At 48.1% G+C, this 20114-nt stretch overlaps 2 protein-coding genes across 2 annotated transcripts in view; both read right to left on the bottom strand.

The window, feature by feature from the left end:
- Nucleotides 1-20114, bottom strand: part of MYOM2 (myomesin 2) — a 175667-nt gene that overhangs the window by 128944 nt on the left and 26609 nt on the right. The gene's annotated exons all lie outside the window — the stretch shown is intronic.
- KBTBD11 (kelch repeat and BTB domain containing 11) overlaps nt 13352-20114 on the bottom strand; it is a 33584-nt gene continuing 26821 nt past the window's right edge. Inside the window, exon 2 of the mRNA XM_030812417.1 lies at nt 13352-19999. Within this exon, the coding sequence (XP_030668277.1) occupies nt 17227-19098 (1872 nt within the window). The 5' untranslated portion in view covers nt 19099-19999 and the 3' untranslated portion in view covers nt 13352-17226. The remainder of the gene's footprint in view (nt 20000-20114) is intronic.

Below are 20114 nucleotides of genomic sequence, written 5' to 3' on the forward strand. Positions count from 1 at the left end.
GAATATATTTAACATTTCTACAATAAATAAAGTGGTAATATCTAAATCTACAAGAAATTATAAATCCACAAAAAACAACAAAGAAAAAATACGAAGAAGTTAAATGGGCTGGTCACAGAAGTGAGAGGTTAATCAATAAATGAAGGCACTTTCAATCCCACAAGTTGGCAGAGAAATGCAAATTAAAACAAGAGATTTTAGTTTCCTATCTGATGGAGACAAATGGAAAAGTTGCATCAAAGCAAGTGTTGGTGAGAATGTGGCAGGATGCTCTGTGCTGAGGGCTGTGGGGTGTGCCCCGCACAGCCTTGTGGGAATCATGACCTGGTATTACAGCGTAGTTAGACAGGCATTATATCCAAGAGCACTGGGGCATCCCAGAAAACCTGGCTGCCCTGTCACAGTGGAAAGCAACACTGGGAATCACCCATCCCAGTGGTCAGAACCTGAGTTCTGGCAAGCCCCCCTGCCGTGCGCTAACGTGCTCTGAAGTCCCAAATAAACTTGAAAGGCAGCCTAGACCACAAAGACCTGCAATTCCTGGGCAAGTCCTGGTGCTGTGATGAGCTCAGAGTCCATGGACTTGGGGGACACATGACCCAGTGAGATATCAGCCAGGGCAGCCAAGGGAGTGCTTGTGCAACCCCTTCTCCTACCCCAGGCAGCACAGCTCACAGCTCCTGAAGAGACTTCATCCTTCCCCTGAGGAGAGAAAAGGGAAACCTGAGGAATCCTTTGTCTTGCAACTTGGATACCCGCTCAGCCGCAGTAGAAGAGGGCACAGAGTCCTGAGGCCCTCATTCCAGGCCCTAGCTCCTGGATGACATTTCTAGACAAACCCTGGTCCAGAAGTGAATCCAGTGCCTTGAAGAGAAGAACCCAGTCCTGGCAGGATTTGTCACCTGCTGACTAAAGAGCCCTTGGGCCCTGAATAACCAGCAGCAGTAGCCAGGTAGTACATGCTGGAGGCCTTGGGTGAGACTCTAAGACATGCTGGCTTCAGGTGTGACCCAGCACGTTCCAAGCTGTGATGGTGAAGAGGAGAGACTCCTTCTACTGGAGAAAAGGAGGGAAGAATACAGGTACTCTGTCTTGGTACCATCTTGGCCACAGTAGGGTAGAACACCAAGCAGGCTCTCGGGGTCCCCAATCCTAGGCCTTGGCTCCTAGACAGCATTTCTGGGCCTGCCCTGGGCCAAAGACGAGCCCACTGACCTGAAAGGAGAGTTCTAGGCCTGGCAGCATTCATCGCACACTGAATAAAGAGCCCCTGGGCCTTGAGTGAACATTGACAGTAGCCAGGCAGTACTCGCTGCAGGCTGGGAGCAATGGTGGCCACAGGGAGAGACTTCTCTGCCTGTGAAAATGGGAGAGAAGAGCGGGAAGGACCTTGTCTTGTGGCTTGGATGCCAGCTCAGCTGTAGTAGAATAAAGCACCAGGTAGATTCCTAAGGGTTTCCAACTCTAGTCCTTGGCTCCCAGATGGTATCTCTGGACCTGCCCAGGGCTGGGGGAAACTCACTGCCCTAAAGGGAAGGAAAGAAGCCTGGTTGTCTGTGCCACCTGCTGATTGTAGAGACACAGGGCCTTGAGCAAACTAGGCAGTAGCCAGTCAGCGGTTACCATGGGCTTTGTGTGAGTACTGTGCTGCCTTCAGGTCTGACCCAGCACAAGCCCAGTGGTGGTGACCAGAGGGATGCTTGTGTCACTCCTCCCCAAGCTACAGGCAGCTCTGCATGCAGAGAGTAGCTCCATTTATTTGGAAGAAAGTAAGGGAAGAGAACAAGAGTCTCTTCCTAATAATCCAGAGAATTCTTCTGGATCTTCTCCAAGACCACCAAGGCAGTACCCCTACAAGTCTGCAAGAGCCTCAGCATGACTGGGCTTGGGGTGCCCCCTAATGAAGATATGGCAGCAATGACTGAAAACTTAAATTCTGACACCCAAGTCCCTTCGAATACCCGAAAGACCTTCCCAAGAAGGACAGGTACAAACAAGCGCAGACTGTGAACACTACAATAAATACTTAATTCTTCAGTGCCCAGACACTGATAAACATCCACAAGCATCAAGACCATCCATGAAAACATGACCTCACCAAACTAAATAAGGCACCAGGGACCAATCCTGGAGAGACAGAGGTATATGACGTTTCAGAAAAAGAATTCATAATAGCTGTTTTGAAGAAACTCAAAGAAAATTGAAATAACACAGAGAAGGAATTCAGAATCCTATCATAAATTTAGCAGAGACTGAAATAATTAAAAAGTCAAGCAGAAATTTTGGAGCTGAAAATGCAGTTGACGTAGTGAATAATGCACTGGAGTCTCTTACCAGCAGAACTGACCAAGCAGAAGAAAGAAGTAGTGAGCTTAATGACAGGCTATTAGCATACACACAGTCAGAGGAGACAAAATAGAAAAGAACTTAGCACACCTATAAGATCTAGAAAATAGCCTCAAATGGTCAAGTCTAAGAGGTAGTGACCTTAAAGAGGAGATAGAGAGAGTGAGATTAGAGTAGAAAGTTTATTCAAAGGGATAATAACAGAAAACTTTCCAAACATATATAAAGATACCAATATTCAAATACAAGAAGGTTATAGAACACAAAATAGATTTAACCAAATAATGTCTCAAGGCATTTAATAATCAAACTCCTAAAGTTCAAGGATAAAGAAAGGATCCTAAAAGCAGCATGATAAAAGAAACAAATAACATAAAATGGAGCTCCAATCCATCTCGAAGCAGACTTTTCAGTGGAGACTTTACAGACCAGAAGAGGATGGCATGATATACTTAAAATGCTGAAGAAAAAAGCGTTTATCCTAAAATAGCGTATGCAGTGAAAATATCCTTCAAACATGAAGGAGAAATAAAGGCTTTCCCAGACAAAAAAAAAAAGCAGAGGGATTTCATAAACTCTAAACCTGTCCTAAAAGAAATGCTAAAAGAAGTTCTTCAATCTGTAAGAAAAGAAGATTGATGAATACTAAGAAATCATCGGAAGGTGCAAAACTCACTGGTAACAGTAAATACACACAAAAACACAGAATCTCATAGCATGTCATAGTGAGAAGCTGCAAAACTCATTGGTAATAGTAAATACACAGAAAAACACAGAATCTCGTAACATGTCATAATGAGAAGGTGCAAAACTCACTGGTAATAGTAAATACACAGAAAAACACAGAATTTCATGACATGTCATAGTGAGAAGGTGCAAAACACACTGGTAATAGTAAACACAAAGAAAAACACAGAATCTCATAATATGTCATAGTGAGAAGCTGCAAAACTCACTGGTAATAGCAAATACACAGAAAAACACAGAATCTCATAACACGTCATAATGAGAACGTGCAAAACTCACTGGTAATACTAAATACATAGAAAAACACACAATCTCATAACACGTCATAATGAGAACATGCAAAACTCACTGGTAATAGTAAATCCAGAGAAAAACAGAATCTCATAACACGTCATAGTGAGAAGGTGCAAAACTTACTGGTAATAGTAAATACACAGAAAAACACAGAATCTCATAACATGTCATAGTGAGAAGGTGAAAAACTCACTGGTAATAGTAAATACAAAGAAAAACACACAATCTCATAACACGTCATAGTGAGAAGGTACAAAACTCACTGGTAATAGTAAATACAAAACTCACTGGTAATAGTAGATACACAGAAAAACACAGAATCTCATAATATGTCATAGTAAGAAGGTGCCAAACTCACTGGTAATAGTAAATACACAGAAAAACACAGAATGTCATAACACGTCATAGTGAGAAGGTGCAAAACTCACTGGCAATAGTAAATCGACACAATACCACAGAATATCACAACACCTCATAGTGAGAAGCTGCAAAACTCACTGTTAATAGTAAATACACAGAAAAAACACAGAATCTCATAACACATCATAGTGAGAAGGTGCAAAACTCACTGGTAATAGTAAATCGACAGAAAAACACAGAATCTCATAACACGTCATAGTGAGAAGCTGCAAAACTCACTGGTAATAGTAAATACACAGAAAAACACAGAATCTCATAACACATCATAGTGAGAAGGTGCAAAACTCACTGGTAATAGTAAATACAAAACTCACTGGTAATAATAAATCCACAGAAAAACACAGAATGTCATAACACATCATAGTGAGAAGGTGCAAAACTCACTGGTAATAGTAAATCCACACAAAAACACAGAATCTCGTAACATGCCACAGTGAAAACCTGCAAAACTCACTGTTAATAGTAAATACACAGAAAAACACAGAATCTCATAACACGTCATACTGAGAAGGTGAAAAACTCACTGGTAATAATAAATACAAAACTTGCTGGCAATAGTAAACACACAGAAAAACACAGAATCTCATAACACGTCATAGTGAGAAGGTGCAAAACTCTCTGGTAATAATAAATACAAAACTCACTGGTAATAGTAAATACACAGAAAAACACAGAATGTCATAACATGTCAGAGTGAGAAGGTGCAAAACTCACTGGTAATAGTAAATACACAGAAAAAACACAGAATCTCATAAGACGTAATAGTGAGAAGGTGCAAAACTCACTGGTAATAGTAAATACACAGAGAAACACAGAATGTCACAACACGTCATAATGAGAAGATGTCAAACTCACTGGTAATAGTAAATTCACAGAAAAACACAGAATCTCATAACACATAATAGTGATGGGGAAACTACTCATACCTTGAGTAGAAGGACTAAAAGATGAACCGACTAAAATAATAACTATAACAACTTTTCAAGACTTAGATAGTCCAACAAGACACAAATAGAAACAATAAAAAGTTTAAAAGCAGGGGGACAAAGTTAAAGTGTAGGGTTTTTGTTAGTCTTATCTTTGTTTGTTGATTAGATTGGCTGTTTATACAACCAATGTTAAGTTGCCATCAGTTTAAAATAATGGGTTAGAGCGAATTATCTGCAAGCCTCATGATAATCTCAAATCAAAAAATATACAATGGATACAAAAAGACACACAAAAAGCAAGAAATTAAAACATACCAGAGAAAATCACCTTAAAAAGAACACAGGAAGGAAAAAAATGAAGGAAAGGAAGACCAGAAAACAAATAATAAAATAGCAGGAGTAAGTCCTTACTTATCAATAATAATATTGAATATAAATGGTCTAAATTCACCCATCGAAAGGCACATGGTGTTGAATGGACTAAGAAACCAAGACTCAATGATCTGTTGCCTTCAAGAAACACACTTCATCTATAAAGAAACACACTACTGAAAATAAAGAGATGGAAAAAGATATTCCATGCAAATGGAAATCAAAAAAGAACAGGAATAGCTATGTACACATCAGATAAAATAAATTTCAAGACTAAAACTATAAAAAGAGACAAAGAAGGTCATTATACAATGACAAAGGAGTCAATTCAGCAAGAGGATATAACAATTGTAAATATAGCTAAGGTGGGCGGATCACAAGGTCAGGAGATCGAGACCATTCTGACTAACATGGTGAAACCCTGTCTCTACTAAAACATAGAAAAAATTAGCCGGGCGTGGTGGCGGGTGCCTGTAGTCCCAGCTACTCAGGAGGCTGAGGCAAGAGAATGGCATGAACCCAGGAGGCGGAGCTTGCAGTGAGCAGAGCTCACACCACTGCACTCCAGCCTGGGCGACAGAGCAAGACCCCATCTCAGAAAAAAAAAAAATTGTAAATATATATGCACCTGAAACTGGAGCACCTAGATACATAAAGCAAATATTATTAGAGCTAAAGAGAGAGAAACCCAAATACAATAATAGCTGGGACCTCAGCACCCTGTTTTCAGCATCAGACAGCATCTTGACAGAAAATCAAAAAAGGAACATCAGACTTAATCTGCACTATAAGCCAAATGGATCTAACAGTTATTTACAGAACATTTCACCCAAGAGCTGCAGAACACACATTCTTCTCTTCAGCACATGAATCATTCTCAAGGATACAGGATATGTTAGGCCACAAAATGAGTCTCAAAAACATTTTTTAATGAAATTATATCAAGTAACTTTTCTGATGACAATAGAATAAAACTAGAAATCAATAACAGGAGGAATTTTGGAAATTATACAAACACAAAGAAATTAAATATCTGCCTGAATGACCAGTGGGTCAATGAAAAAATTAAGAAGGAAACTGAAAAATATCTTGAAACAAATAATAATGGAAACAAAACATACCAAAACCTGTGGGATACAACAAAAGCAGTACTAAGAGGAAAGTGTATAGCTATAAGCACCTACGTCAAAAAAGTAGAAAAACCTCAAATAAACAACCACACGATGCATCTTAAAGGACTAGAAAAGCAAAAGCAAACCAAACTCAAAATTAATAGAAGAAAAGAAATATCAGAGCAGAAATACACGAAATTGAAATGAAGAAAACAATGCAAAACATGAACAAAATGAAACTGTTTTTAGTTGCAAAGATAAAATCTACAAACCTTTGGCCAGACTGAGAAAAAAGGAAAGAAGACCCAAATAAATAAAATCAGAGATGAAAAAAGAGACATTTCAACTAATACTGCAGAAATTCAAAAGGTCTTTAGAGGCTACTATGAGCAACTATAGGCCAATAAATCGGAAAAGCTAGAAGAAATGGGTAAACTCCTAGACATATACAACTTACCAAGATTGAATCATGAAGAAATCCAAAACCCAACAGTGCAATAACAAGTAATAAGACTGAAGCCATAATAAAAAGTCTCAGCAAAGAAAAGCCCGGGACCCTGCCTCAACCTCCCAAGCAGCTGGGATTACAGTTGCCCACCATCATGCCTGGCTAAGTTTTGTATTTTTAGTAGAAACAGGGTTTCACCATGTTGGCCAGGCTGGTCTCAAACTCCTGACTTCCCCACTCTTCGACCTCCCAAATGGCTTTACTGCAGAATATTACCAAACATTTAACAAAGAACTGATACCAATCTTCCTCAAACTATTCCAAAAATTAGAGGAGGAGGGAAAACTTCCAAACTCATTCTACAAGGCCAGTATTGCCCTGATACCAAAACCAGACAAAGACACCCCAAAAAAAGAAACTACAGGCCAGTGTCCCCAATGAACATTGATGCAAAAATCCTCAACAAAATACTAGCAAGCCAAACTGAATAATATATTAAAAAGACATTCGACATGACTAAGGGGGATTTATCCCAGGGATGTAGGATGGTTCGTGATAGGCAAATCAATCAATGTGACACATCATTCAACAGAATGAAAGGCAAAAACCATATGATCATTTCAAATGATGCTTGAAAAGCATTTGATAAAATTCAACATTCTTCGTAACAACTCTCAAAAAACTGGGTATAGTTGGAAAATATCTCAACACAATAAAACCATAGATGACAGACACACAGCTAGTATCGTATTGAATGTGGAAAAACTGAAAGCCTTTCTCTGAAGATCTGGAACATGACAAAGATGCCCAAATTTTTTTTTTTTTTTTTGAGATGGAGTCTCACTCTGTTACCCAGGGTGGAGTACAATGGTGCAATCTCAGCTTACTGCAACCTCTGCCTCCTAGGTTCAAATAATTCTCCTGCCTCAACCTCCCAAGTAGCTGGGATTACAGTTGCCCACCACCATGCCTGGCTAAGTTTTGTATTTTTAGTAGAAATGGGGTTTCACCATGTTGGCCAGGCTGGTCTCGAACTCCTGACCTCAAATGATCCACCCTCTTCGACCTCCCAAAGTGCTGGAATTACAGGCATAAGCCACCACACCTGGCCAAGGAAAGCCACTTTCACCATTATTATTCAACATACTACTGGAAGTCCTAGCTAGAACAATCAAAACAGAGAAAGAAATAAAGGACATCCAAATTGGAATGAAAGAAGTCAAATTCTCATTGTTTGTAGATGACATGATCTTACAATTGAGCTCTGGCAATGCTGCAGCCGATCCATGTCATTACACATTTGTCCAACCCCATGGAACTCACAACCCCAAGAGTGAGCCCTTATGTAAACTGCGTACTCTGGCTGGTGATGAACTGTAGGTTCATTGATGTAAAAATTCCCCACTCTAGCGAGGGTGTTCACAGTGGGGTTTACGCTATATGTGTTGGGGGCAGGCGACTTATGGGAACTCTGAACCTTCCTCTTAATTTAGCTGTGAGTCTAAAACTTGACTGAAAAATAAAATCTTCTTTGGCTCATGATCAAAGAATGCTAAAAAGAATTTGATGTTTTATGATTTGCAGTTAATATCATAATACTATTATCAACCTCCTGCCCTTAAGACTTTACCAAGCACAAAACTGGACGCTGAAAGTAAACACTGCTCTGCGTTCCGGACCCACAGCTGCCATTTTCCTTTCCTCTCCTCCTGTCACTGGCTCATCTCGGGACAACCTACTGTGTGCCTGTGGCCACCGAATTTCTGCTCTTAATCATCTGCTTCGTGAGCCTAGAAATGTCAGTCATGCATGTGAGAATGATACTTAGATTACAAACAAGGATGACGTGAGAACACAGGATGTTTGTGTGGCTTCTTGGAGTTGGGGCCATCTGTTCTAGCAGCTAGAGGCTTGCTTCTCTGTGTCCTTACAGGCTCCTGGCTGTGAGTAACTATTAGAGGACTCCCCTCCGCTTTATTTTACTGTGAGCTCATCACCTGTCACTCTCCTTAAGCGTCTTAAGCATGGGTGTCCCACTTTACAGAGTCATAAATCCTCTCACGGTGATTCACACAGGGACCTCACCTCAAGTACATTTTGAACTAGAAAGCTGAATTTGTGACAGGCAAAGTTACAAGAAGGAGATTTCAGCCAGATTTTTTTTTTTTTTTTTGAGACAAGAGTCTCACTCTGTAGCCCAGGCTGGAGTGCAGTGGTGCAATGTCAACTCACTGCAACCTCCACCTCCCAGGTTCAAGTGATTCTCCTGCCTCAGCCCCCTGAGTAGCTGGGATTATAGGTGCACACTTGCACCTGTCAGGGTGGGCGGCTGAGGTCCTCAGGTGCTACGGAGTCTCTGCTTTCTCAGCCCACCGTGGCTGGATCAGGCCATTCACATTGCAGTTCCTGGGAACTGTTTGGGATTCTCTTACTATAAGAGGGTTTGTTTTCAACGCCTAAATACCTTCTTTTATCCTACACGGGATTTGTGACAAGCCACAGTCTCATTGGGGTGATCCAAGTTAATAGCCACAAGTATCTTTGCCAGGAGAGCGTGTGGACAGGACACCAACCACCTGGCGAGCTCCGCACTGAGAGTGATCCGAACCATGCTTAGATCCAGCCTGCTGGGAGGTCCTACAATTGTGTTTTTAACAGCATGGCAATGCGAGCACCCGCCTCTGAATTCCCTGTTAAAATGCACATCTCTGGCCGCATCCAGGATATAGTACGTGAGAATCTCTCATGTCAGGACACAGAATCCCTGTGTTTAAGGAGTAGCTGCAGTGACTCTTCTGGGCCCAGAAGCTGGACGCTGCCATGGCTGTCTCCACACAGCCGTCTCATTAGCACTCTGGGGACTGCTGTGATTCAGATTTTAGAAATATGAAACTAAGAATGTTGATGAGGCTTAGTGGCATATCCCAGACTATACGGACAGCAGAAAACAGAGCTGCAATAATGAACTGTGACCGACCACCAGCGTTTTATCTACTGAGTCACAACCATCACTGAGGACCATGCCATGGGGATTGATGACCCAGGCTCCACCACCCATTCCCGCCCTCCAGAGCTCTCAGGTGTGGGGACTGATGACCCAGGCTCCACGACCCATTCCCGCCCTCCAGAGCTCTCAGGTGTGGGGACTGATGACCCAGGCTCCACGACCCATTCCCGCCCTCCAGAGCTCTCAGGTGTGGGGACTGATGACCCAGGCTCCACGACCCATTCCCGCCCTCCAGAGCTCTCAGGTGTGGGGACTGATGACCCAGGCTCCACGACGCATTCCCGCCCTCCAGAGCTCTCAGGGAGCAGGCCTGGATGATGAATTCATCGGCCCGTGGCTGTGTACTTTCAACTGTTCAGTTTCTGCTGCTGAAGCGTTTGGAGGCATCTTTAGTGCCTAAGAACACATTCTAAGGTGTTTGCCGCACAGCGTGGCCCACCAGCAGGGCCGTATCACTGTGTCAAGACCCTAGCGTGGCATGGTACCCGGTGACGCCAGCAAGATGGGCTTTGAAGGGAGGGCCTTAACACGCCTCCTTCATGACCTCTGAGGAACTGAGCACAGTGAGCTCTTCTGTGCACAAATAGATTTAATTGGGCTGGGCATAGGGCTCATGCCTGTAATTCTGGTACTTTGGGAGGCCGAGGCAGGCAGATCACTTGAGGTCAGGACTTCCAGACCAGCCTGGCCAACATGGTGAAACACCGTCTCTACCAAAACTACAAAAATCACCCAGGCATGATCTTGTGCCCCTGTAATCTAAGCTACTCTGAAGGCTGAGGCAGAGAATAGCTTGAACCCAGGAGGCAGAGGTTGTAGTGAGCCAAGACTGCACCAGTGCACTCCAGCCTGGGTGACGGAGTAAGACCCTGTCTAAAAAAAAAGTGGGCATTGGGGGGAGACAAATAGCTTTAATTTCATTCGTCTGAAGAGGTGAAAAGTCCCCCTTTCTCACTGAGCAAGAATATTAGGCTTCTGCACATTGTTCTCACTTTCTTTTGCCTCTATTTATAAGATTCATCGCCTCAGTCTAAAAGGCCCATGTGTTTCCTGGTGTTATATCAGGTTTAAAATATTCAAAATACTCAGCTAAGAAAACCATTCTAATTTATTATAAAAATCCTAAAGCTCAGCAGGGGAAAATGTTGACGGCATACGAAAGTTCAAACAATTCTCTTTCCACAGAAGAAAATGCTATGAGAAAAACTAAGATAACTTCAGGTTGGAGAGCTTCTGTCTCCACTCTTTGCTTAGGAATATACTTTTAGCCACATTCCTTTTTGTCCCCCATGAAAAATAAAGATTTTAAGAGGAAAAGTAATTTTTTCAAGACCCCTCACAAATGAACAATAACACTTGGTTCTGGCTCGAGTACAAATTGTGTATAGAAATGTTTGGCCAGCTGCAGGGGCGCACACCCTAATCCCAGTACTTTGGGAGGCTGAGGCAGGAAGACAGCTCAGGGCCAGGAGTCTGACACCAGCTTGGGCAACATAGTGAGACCCCGTCGCTACCAAAACTAAGAGCATTAGCTGACCATGGTGGCGTGCACCTGTGGTCCCAGCTACTCAGGAGGCTGAGGCGGGAGGATCATTTCAGCCCAGGAGTTGGAGGCTGCAATGAGCTGAGAGTGCACCACTGCCCTCCAGCCTGGGCGACAGGGAGACCCCATCACAAAAAAAGAAGCAGACGAAAAAGAAAAAAGAAAAATGTTTGTGTCTACAGGTTTTCAACTCAAAGTTTTCCTTGGTAGGAAGCCAGGTGAGGGTGGAGGAGGGGGTCTTCGGGTCAGAGGAAGAGAGAAGCCCAGGTGGCCCGATGGCTGGGCGTCGTCATGGCCACTGCCTTATCTGCTCTGAGAGTGGGGTGGTGGTGACATTCAGGAGCACCAGGTCTTACCGTAGTGTTCAAGCGGCCCACGCCCCAAGCACACGGGACGGGAAGGAGCGTCTTCCTCCCGCATCCGGGCTGCGCCTTTCATCGGCTCCAGACTGCTTTCTTCCCCGGCTGTCTCAATGCAGACTCCACGACCCTGTGAGGCCCCTCTGTCCTTTTCCATTGCGGGTGCGGGACTTGAGGCTGCCCCTCCTGTGCGGAGCTGGGTTCGAGGCCCACACTTGGCCCTTGAGGTCGACACTGGAGACGCCGGAGGCTACAGGGCCCTGAAGACCCTAGTGGTTAAATACCGGGCCCTGCCTGGTATTTAACATTCTAATCTGACCTCAGCCCCATCTGAGGGCAGAGAGTGATCTCTAAGCTCCAATGGCTCGGAAACATGGAAAGGCGCCTACCTCTGTGCTCCCCCAGGACATGGAGTGGCCACGAGAGGACAGGTGCATCCCCGGGGAACATGGTTCCAGGCCTGCTTCCATTGGGAGAAAGTTTCCGAGCCTCCTGGTCCTGGCCTCTCTGCAGCTCCTACCTCAGCCCCTTCTCTCCAGGGGAGAAGCATAGGGAGCAGCCCCTCCCTCACATCTGGGCTCTCCCATGGGACCTGCCCCCCAGGAGGAGGGCTCTGTGCTCACTCACAGGGAGTTCTGGGAGCTGCATCCTCCAGGAGTCCTGGTGCCCTGACACCCTGTGGGGGGTGGGGGCTGAGTGCATCTGACCCCCTGGGGTGGGGGCTGAGGGCATCTGACCCCTGGGGTGGGGGGTGAGTGCATCTGACCCCCTGGGGTGGTGGGATGTGTGCACTGACTTGGGTGGCCTTCACAAGCTCAGGCAGCAACAAACCCAGCACCACTCTCTGGCACAGCCCCTGCGGGTGAGGCCGTGGCTTTGAGTCCCACCTGCCTGGCTGCTGAGCCATTTCTCAGTTCATTCTCACCTGGGGGGTGGGCGGGACGACATGATCTACAGTAGTTACCCCAAGCCCCAATGCACCTGGGAAATTTCATGGAGGAGGTGCTGCTGGTAGAAGGGAAGGGGGCACTGGGAAAGATGCGGGATGGCCCTAATGGTTTTCCCTGCCCTCCCCGGTACCTCCTGACCCACTCCAGGGGCAGGGGACTGTGCCTGGCAGTCCTACTGACCACCTCTTTCATTTTTTGTATTTTGTGATGTTTTGGCATCTTACAGAGCTTGCTGGCCTGGCCAGGGACAGGCTGTCCTCCTGAGTCAGCCCATTCTTAGAAATGGGAAGGGCTTGGCCGGGAGCTCATGTCCAGACCAACCGGCCGGAGTCCACACCCCCAACCCCTTCTCAGCTACTCTCACACACAAGCCCTGCCCTGTATCACCCCTGGGCCCAATACCAGGCAACTGGAGACCACCACGATAGCACAAAGCCCACTGGAAGGACGCAAACCAGTGCCGTGAAGCGGTTCCCCCAACCTGCCTTCCCGGGGAACCACAGTTTACGCACTGGCCTCGGCTTCCACGTGCTCCTGTGCCACCCATCCTGGTGTTCCCGAGGCCCTGTGTGGTGTGCCGTGACCCCCCGCTGGGACCTGTGAGCAGACCGAGGAATCCAGAGCATCTGGGAGTGGGAACGGACACCCCAACTTAAAACCTCTGTGCAGGGGGAGCTTCAGGAGCCAGCTAGGGCAGTTCCTCACTTAATGGGCGGGAGGTGTCAGCCCTGGGTCCCGCAGGCAGAGCTACGATCCCTGATTCACAAGAGAAAACGCTGCATCTGACGCTCACTGGGGAGAAAGAGAAAAGCAATCCGGGCACATCAGGAGCACTGGCACTTTCTGCGTCATTTATTTCATCTAGGCATGAACTGACAGACATACAAGGCTCTGCACTATTTACGCCCAGGATTTTAAAACTCAAGCATTAATAAATACATTAACTACACAGATCACAACAGCTGAACTGAACTTGGCCTTCAACGGGTGTAGTTTACCTTTAATAAATGGTAACATTTGAGAATCGCTTAGAGCTTGAACAGGCTTTGGAGGAGCTTTGATCTCACTTGAGAACCCGTCTCCTGTTTCACATGCGTTCAATCCAAATCCATTCACTTGGCGTGTCTGAAGCACCTGCCAGCCCAGTGTCTGTGCCGGGTGCCTGAAGGCTGCACAGTCCAGGCTTCCTCCCGGATATAGAAAACGTGGAAATGATGTGGCCAATGAAAGAAATTCAAGACAACTGAAACAATTGCAGATTTCCATTTTCAGCTCGTGTTTTCTTATGAACAATAACATTGCAGAAGGGGAAATATCAGAAAGTTGATTGATTTTTAATCCAAAAATAGAATTTTGTAAGCTAGGAAAGCATCTAATGTTAACAAGAATACAAAAATGCACTTTCGTTTACATTTGTTCTTTTTAGATCTTACAAGAGATTATGTCTTGAATTTATCTTGACTTCAGGGAAAGACAAAGGAATGTTGAAAACACCCTATTTCCAAATCGTTTACAGGAAGTTACCTAAGAGACTGACAGATTCAACAGTTGCTACCAGAATTACTGAAGTGACACCAGAAATTAGCAGAAACAGAGCAGATGATTTACTTATTTGTAGCCAAACTGATACAGTCACGAGTTTTAGTTAAGTAGCCAAAGAATTTCCACAACATTCATTTTCTTACAGGAGAAGTCGGTGCCTCCAGACTCAGAAATCAAATCCTGAAGTTCCAAATCCAGCTCTACAAAGCTGCAGGAAGCAGTGCGGAGTGGAGGGCTGTTCCCAAGACGGAGAATAAAACGGGAAGGAAAAGCAGGAAGGCTCAAGCTCATTCCTCTGCATCCCAAATGAACCTTGATTGGCAATACAGAAGGGATTGCTGTCAGCTAAGCAAAAGGTCAGGCTTCCACGCATAACATTTTCCCCAAAAGACACCACTGCCTTTTCAGACATTTGGAAAGGCCTCTGCGTATGGGTTAATTTCATGAGTCAGACATTTGGAAATGCCCCGGCATATGGGTTAATTTCATGAGGAGTGTGGATAGCTGTCATCAAGGCACTAGCCTCATCTAACTATTTTAATGGGTGGATGACCAGGAATATTTTTGCACCAACCTTTTTCCTACACAGTGTTGAAGGCAGACTTAGAACACCACTTTGAAATGGAAAAGATCCTACCTGGGGCAACAGCCGTTGCCAGGCAGTCTCAACAATGCTTCTGCCCTCCCTGCAGCAGTCCCGAAATGAAAGCCACACCTTGCAGGGTGTGGCTTTTCTCTGTTTCATGGATGCAAACCCTAGGGGCTCCACACCCCAGGGACTGGCCCCCAAAAAGCAAAAACGCTGCTCATGGTGTGGCAGGTCCTCTCGTATGTATTTTTATGTGATATCACTATTTAGAAATGTGGTGTATACTATTCTACATATTTCCACAATAAGTTGGCTGGACATCCTTTAATGGTTGGTATTAATTCCTCCTATTCTTTATGTTTCTTAGTGCATTTTATTGTGAAGTGACAGGGAGTACCTGGGGCTTTGCTGCCGGGCCCCACAGGAAGCTGTGCTGCATCTAGTGTGGGCATTCCTTCACTAAATGAAACGCTGGAAAGCCACAGGAACCGCATGTGACTGTGCAACCGCCCCCACCCAACAGCCATCACTTCTCATATCCTCTTCAGGGGACAGTGTTACTCTGGAAGCCTAATTTCAGTATTTCATTTTCAAACAATAAACATTACAGGAATGATTTCACAAGTAAAATCACAGTGATAATAGCATATGAGTTTGATATTTAAGGACTGAAAATAATAGCCTGGTCCTGGTTCCACTTCATATAAAAATTTTTACCATTAATAAAATTCTAGAGGAAAAGGCAGGACAGCGTGAATGGTACATTGCTTAAAATGCACATTATTTGTTTCCTTTTGCTGTAAATACTGTTTCTACAACCATTTCTCCAGTATACTCCTATAAAAGGCCAATCAAGTCAGGCGATAGAAAGTCTGTTTTTCTTTCCCAAGATGATTAACCAAGTTGCCAAGCTATCCCCTCAGTTCACGAGTAACCATGGGCAAGCAGACACGTCCCCAGAACATACCCTAACCCAGATCATAAATTCCAGCCCCCGAGTCATGCATAAGGTTCAAGCTGATCACTTCTAAACACACTTAACTGAGACCTCTCATAACCACAGACTCTTTAAAAGCATAACCTATTTTTCAATTACCCACTGATTTCTACAGAGATGGCAGTTCCCATTACCGGATTAACAAACAAATAATATTAACGTAGGCATGATTTCAACTAGTAACGTTCCAGTAACTTTTCCTCTTACAGTAAGAAAATGGGTTGGATTCGGAGTTCAAATGTTCACCTCTATTTGTGAACATGGATCTCATCCTCAAACTCGTAATAGTAAGTCCTCCGTATACACACTTGAAAAGTAAAATGTTAAATGAGAAACGACCCAACTGATTTGTTTTTAATTCTCATACCCTGTCAATGCAGTGAGCCTCATGTTAATTCTATTAGGGTATTTTGGAATTCAATTCAATACAATTAAGTACATGCAGTTTACTTGCTAATCTATGGTGATAACCATGTCACTTCCTTGTTATAAATCTATGCCCACTGTCACTCGGCCACACTTTCGTAGAATACTGATTGTAAAAATTAATCTCCCTCATCAGAACTACACGATCCATATTGAAAACATCATAAACAGTGGGTTGAAAATGTGCCTACACTTTTTTCTATAGAACTGTCAAAACAAAATGATTTTCCCCGTGTTTTAGGAATAATATTTTTATCTCGTTCCAGAATATGAAAGCGGCTGGGCATACAGAGCGGGCTATCAAAGATTGCTTTTTAGAGAGACAAGCACCCTGGTAAGTTTTTCCTACTTATGATGTGCTGTTTGGTAACATTTAGCCACTAAAGACTTAAAATTTAAATAATGGTAAATCATCGCCACATCACTTAACATCCTTTAAACTGAGAATATGAAAGCCCCCTCGGTCCAACAGTGAGACGGAGCTGCTCTACGCATGTGAGTTTGAGTAGCAATGGCGTGGGGAAGGAAGTACTTCCAATGCATATTGGACAAGAATCCTTACTGGTAATCAAAGATTTTACCTTTAATGCTTATTACTCTTTTTGGAGTTGAGCCAACCAAAGCGAGCACATGGTACGAAATTTTTAACTAAATTAGAAAGAGCTTTACTTATCAGTTATAATTTTAAATCTCAAGCCAAAAATAAAAAGTGTGACCCTCTCTGCGTGCTTCCCCTGATAGTTCGCGGCGACCTACTTGAGGGTCCCAGGCTCCTGCGCACAGCCTCGGTGCTCTCCGGGGTTCGGGACACCCCGGGGCCGGCTGCAGGCTGCCTCAGGAACTCCCACTGTACCCTGAGGCTGACCCTTTGGATCCCACAGCCTTCTCTGTGTCCTGTGTCCTGTTTGTCAAGGGACCCATCCGCACACCTCCCGGGTCTCAAGGCATCGACCCCCAGAAGCAAAGAGAAGCAAAAGGAAAGCAAAGCGGAAGCGGCTCTGAGAGCGTCCTCCGGGCTCCTTCGAAGCGTCCAAACCACCAGGGTGGCCAGCGACCCTAACTCCCCCCCGTGCTCCTCCGCGGGCCCAAAGGGACCTGGGCCCCGCAGACCCCTGCCGAGGGAGACGCCCGCCGACCCCGCCGGCCTACGCGGCGCCCTGCTCCCCTCGGGGCGGCTTCTCGGGCAGGCTGAGAGCGAACGGAATGAGCACGCCCCGAACGTCCAAGGGGGCGCCCAGCGCCTCGAAGCCGCCGCCCTGGTCTGAGTCGCCGCCGGTCTCGCCCTCCCGGGCGGGCTGGAAGCGCCAGGTGCCCGCGCGGCTCACGCAGTAGATGGCGCCGTCCAGGGCGGCGCAGCGGAAGGGCTGCAGGCCTGTGGGGCCGCCGGAGGGCCGCAGGGGCGCGGCGCACGGGCTCCACTGCTTGGCCAGGCAGTGGTATCGGGACACGCTGACCCCGCTCAGCCCCGCCGCCTGCGCCTCGCCGCGGCTGCCGCTCAGGTCAAAGCGATAGATGAAGCCGTCGAGAGCCACCATGTCGGCCGAGCGCTCGCGGCTGCTGCTGCACGGGCACTCCTGCCACTCGTCGCGCCGCGGGTCATACTTGAGCAGGCGGTAGAAGAGCGAGCCCCCGGACACGTAGATCTCGCCGTGGCAGGTGGTGGCCTCATGCGCCACGGCGAAGGCGCCCCGGGGCAGGGGCGCCACGGGGGCCCAGCGGTCGGCGCGCGGGTCGTAGCGCTCCACGCTGAGCAGGCACTCGCCGCCCACGGCGTAGAGGTGGCCGTCCAGGGCCAGCAGCCGCAGCTGCGAGCGCGCCTGGCGCAGGGGCCTCACGGCGCTCCAGCTGTCTGTGGCCGGGTTGTAGCAGAAGACCTGGTCGGAAGGGCGCGCGCGGCCGTCGGGGCCCGCGGGCGCCACGCCGCCCGCCACGAAAAGGTAGTTGTAGAGGACGCACAGGCCGCAGCCCCGCGCCGGCGCGCCCTCGGGCAGCCGAGTCAGCTCGCGCCACTCTCCAGCCGCCGCGTGGAAGTAGTAGACGGCCGCGTCCCCGCGCGCGTCCGCGTCCCCCGAGGGGCTCTGAGGCCGGCTGCCCGCGCGCTCCCCCGCCGGCCCGAGCGCCGCGGCCAAGAGGTGGGCGCGGCCGGCGCGCAGGCGGCGGCGCAACAGCAGGTCCCGCTCGGCGCCGGACAGGCGGCCGAACACGGCGGGCTCGCGCAGCACCTCCAGGTAGTGGTCGCTCATGAAGCAGTAGGCGGCGTCGCGCAGCTCGTTCAGCCGCTGCCGCTTGGCCGCGCTCAGCACCTCGTAGCAGTTGGCCAGGCTCAGCTGCGGCCCCACGGCGTCGGTGGCGCGCTGCGCGGCGCCGGGCAGCTGCAGGCGGCGCGCGCCGGCCACCACCTCGGCCACGTTGTCGGGCCGCACGCCCGCCATGCGCCCGCTGTAGGCGTCGGCCAGGAGCAGCCGCAGCGCCGTCAGGCTCACTCCCTGCACCCGCAGCACGTCCCGCGACGCGCGCGCGCGGAAGTAGTCGCTGCGCGCCGCCAGCACCGCCTTGTGCGCGCGCAGCCGGCGCCCCGAAACCTCCAGCACCAGGTCCGGCTCCCCGTACACCGCCCCGAACCCCGGGGGCACGGGCGCGGGCTCTCCGGGCTCCTCGGGGGACGCGGGGTCCTCAAGCCAAACGCGCGGTTCGGGAGACGGCGCCGCTGGCTCTTGCGGGCACGCGCGCTCCTCGGGGGACGCGAGCTCCTCCGGAGACGCGGCGCCCGCGCTGCCGGCCTCCCACTGCCGCTCCACCACCCGCGGGCCACCGCTGGAGGGCGGGGAGGTGGCCGCGCTTTCCGCCGCTGAGGCGAGGGACTGCGGCGGGGACTCTTCCCCGGAGCTGAAGCACAGGGACGCGCCGAGACTGCAGGGTGTCTGCGCCGGGGACGCGGCGCCCTCGCTCTCGCCCTCCCCCGCAGCCCCGGGCTCAGTCCCTGGGTAGAGGACGCAGGGGGCCACCGCATGCTCCATGGCCGGGCTGTGCTGCGCCCGCGCGCCCCCGGTTCCGCAGCCTGCAGGTCTGGCCAAGGTCGAGCGTTACTCCGGGGTTTCCAGCCTCACAGCTTTTCCTGGCACGCGATCAGATTTCACTTCTGTGTGTCCACGCTTTTGTGTTGTGTGTGTGAAGGGGGAATCTCACGCTGCTCCCCCGCCTCGCCTTTCCCCTCTACTCTCCAGCGAGGAGGGGTGTGTCCAACTCTTGCTGAACTTCTGAACCCCAGCCACTTTAAATCTGCCCAGAAAGTCTTGGTGAATGGATCTCCAGCTGGCGCAAGACCGCATCAGCCAACATCCAGCACTGACTGGAGCTGCAGTTGACTGCGGTTGTTTCTGCAGCCTGGGTGACCAGGTGTCTCTCTCTGCAGCCTGAGTGACTAGCTGTCCCTCTTTGCAACGCTGGCTGACCAGGTGTCTCTCTGCAGTACCGGATAACCAGGTATCGGGTGCGCCCTCGCCCTCAGGAGTCCATGTTCACCCAGTCAGTTAACATTCTGTCATATCACCGCGCCCCCAGGACACAGAAAGCTGAGACCGGTTGTGGCGCCAACTTCAGAGCCTTGATTTAACCCCATGTCTTGAAAAGAGTCCTGTTGTGGGCTCTCCTTCTCTGTGGCTCCCACTTGTGGCTACACAACTGCAAGGTCACGGGGAGGACACTGGTCCTGTGTGCTGGTCTCAGGAGCTCTCCCCGTGTGTCGGCATCCACATCTCCTTATATACGGGGTCATCCGTAATTCACTGCGAGGGGGATGTTAGGAGAAGCCGCTGTGCTCCTGGAGGCCGTCCTCGCTCACGGGGCAGGACCCTTCCTCTGCAGCTTCCTTTGCTGGGATATCAGGTGTTTCCGCGTTCTCTCACCATACTCTTGTTCCTGTTTATAGGACAAAAAGAGAGGATATTTGTGCGTTTTTCAGTAAGGTTATTTCATGTCAGCGGAGTCGACCACCCTTCCCTCTCCAATGTTCAGATTATAGAATTCAGTTTTG

This window comes from Nomascus leucogenys, chromosome 4 (assembly GCF_006542625.1).
Source record: "Nomascus leucogenys isolate Asia chromosome 4, Asia_NLE_v1, whole genome shotgun sequence".
Lineage (NCBI taxonomy): Eukaryota > Metazoa > Chordata > Mammalia > Primates > Hylobatidae > Nomascus > Nomascus leucogenys.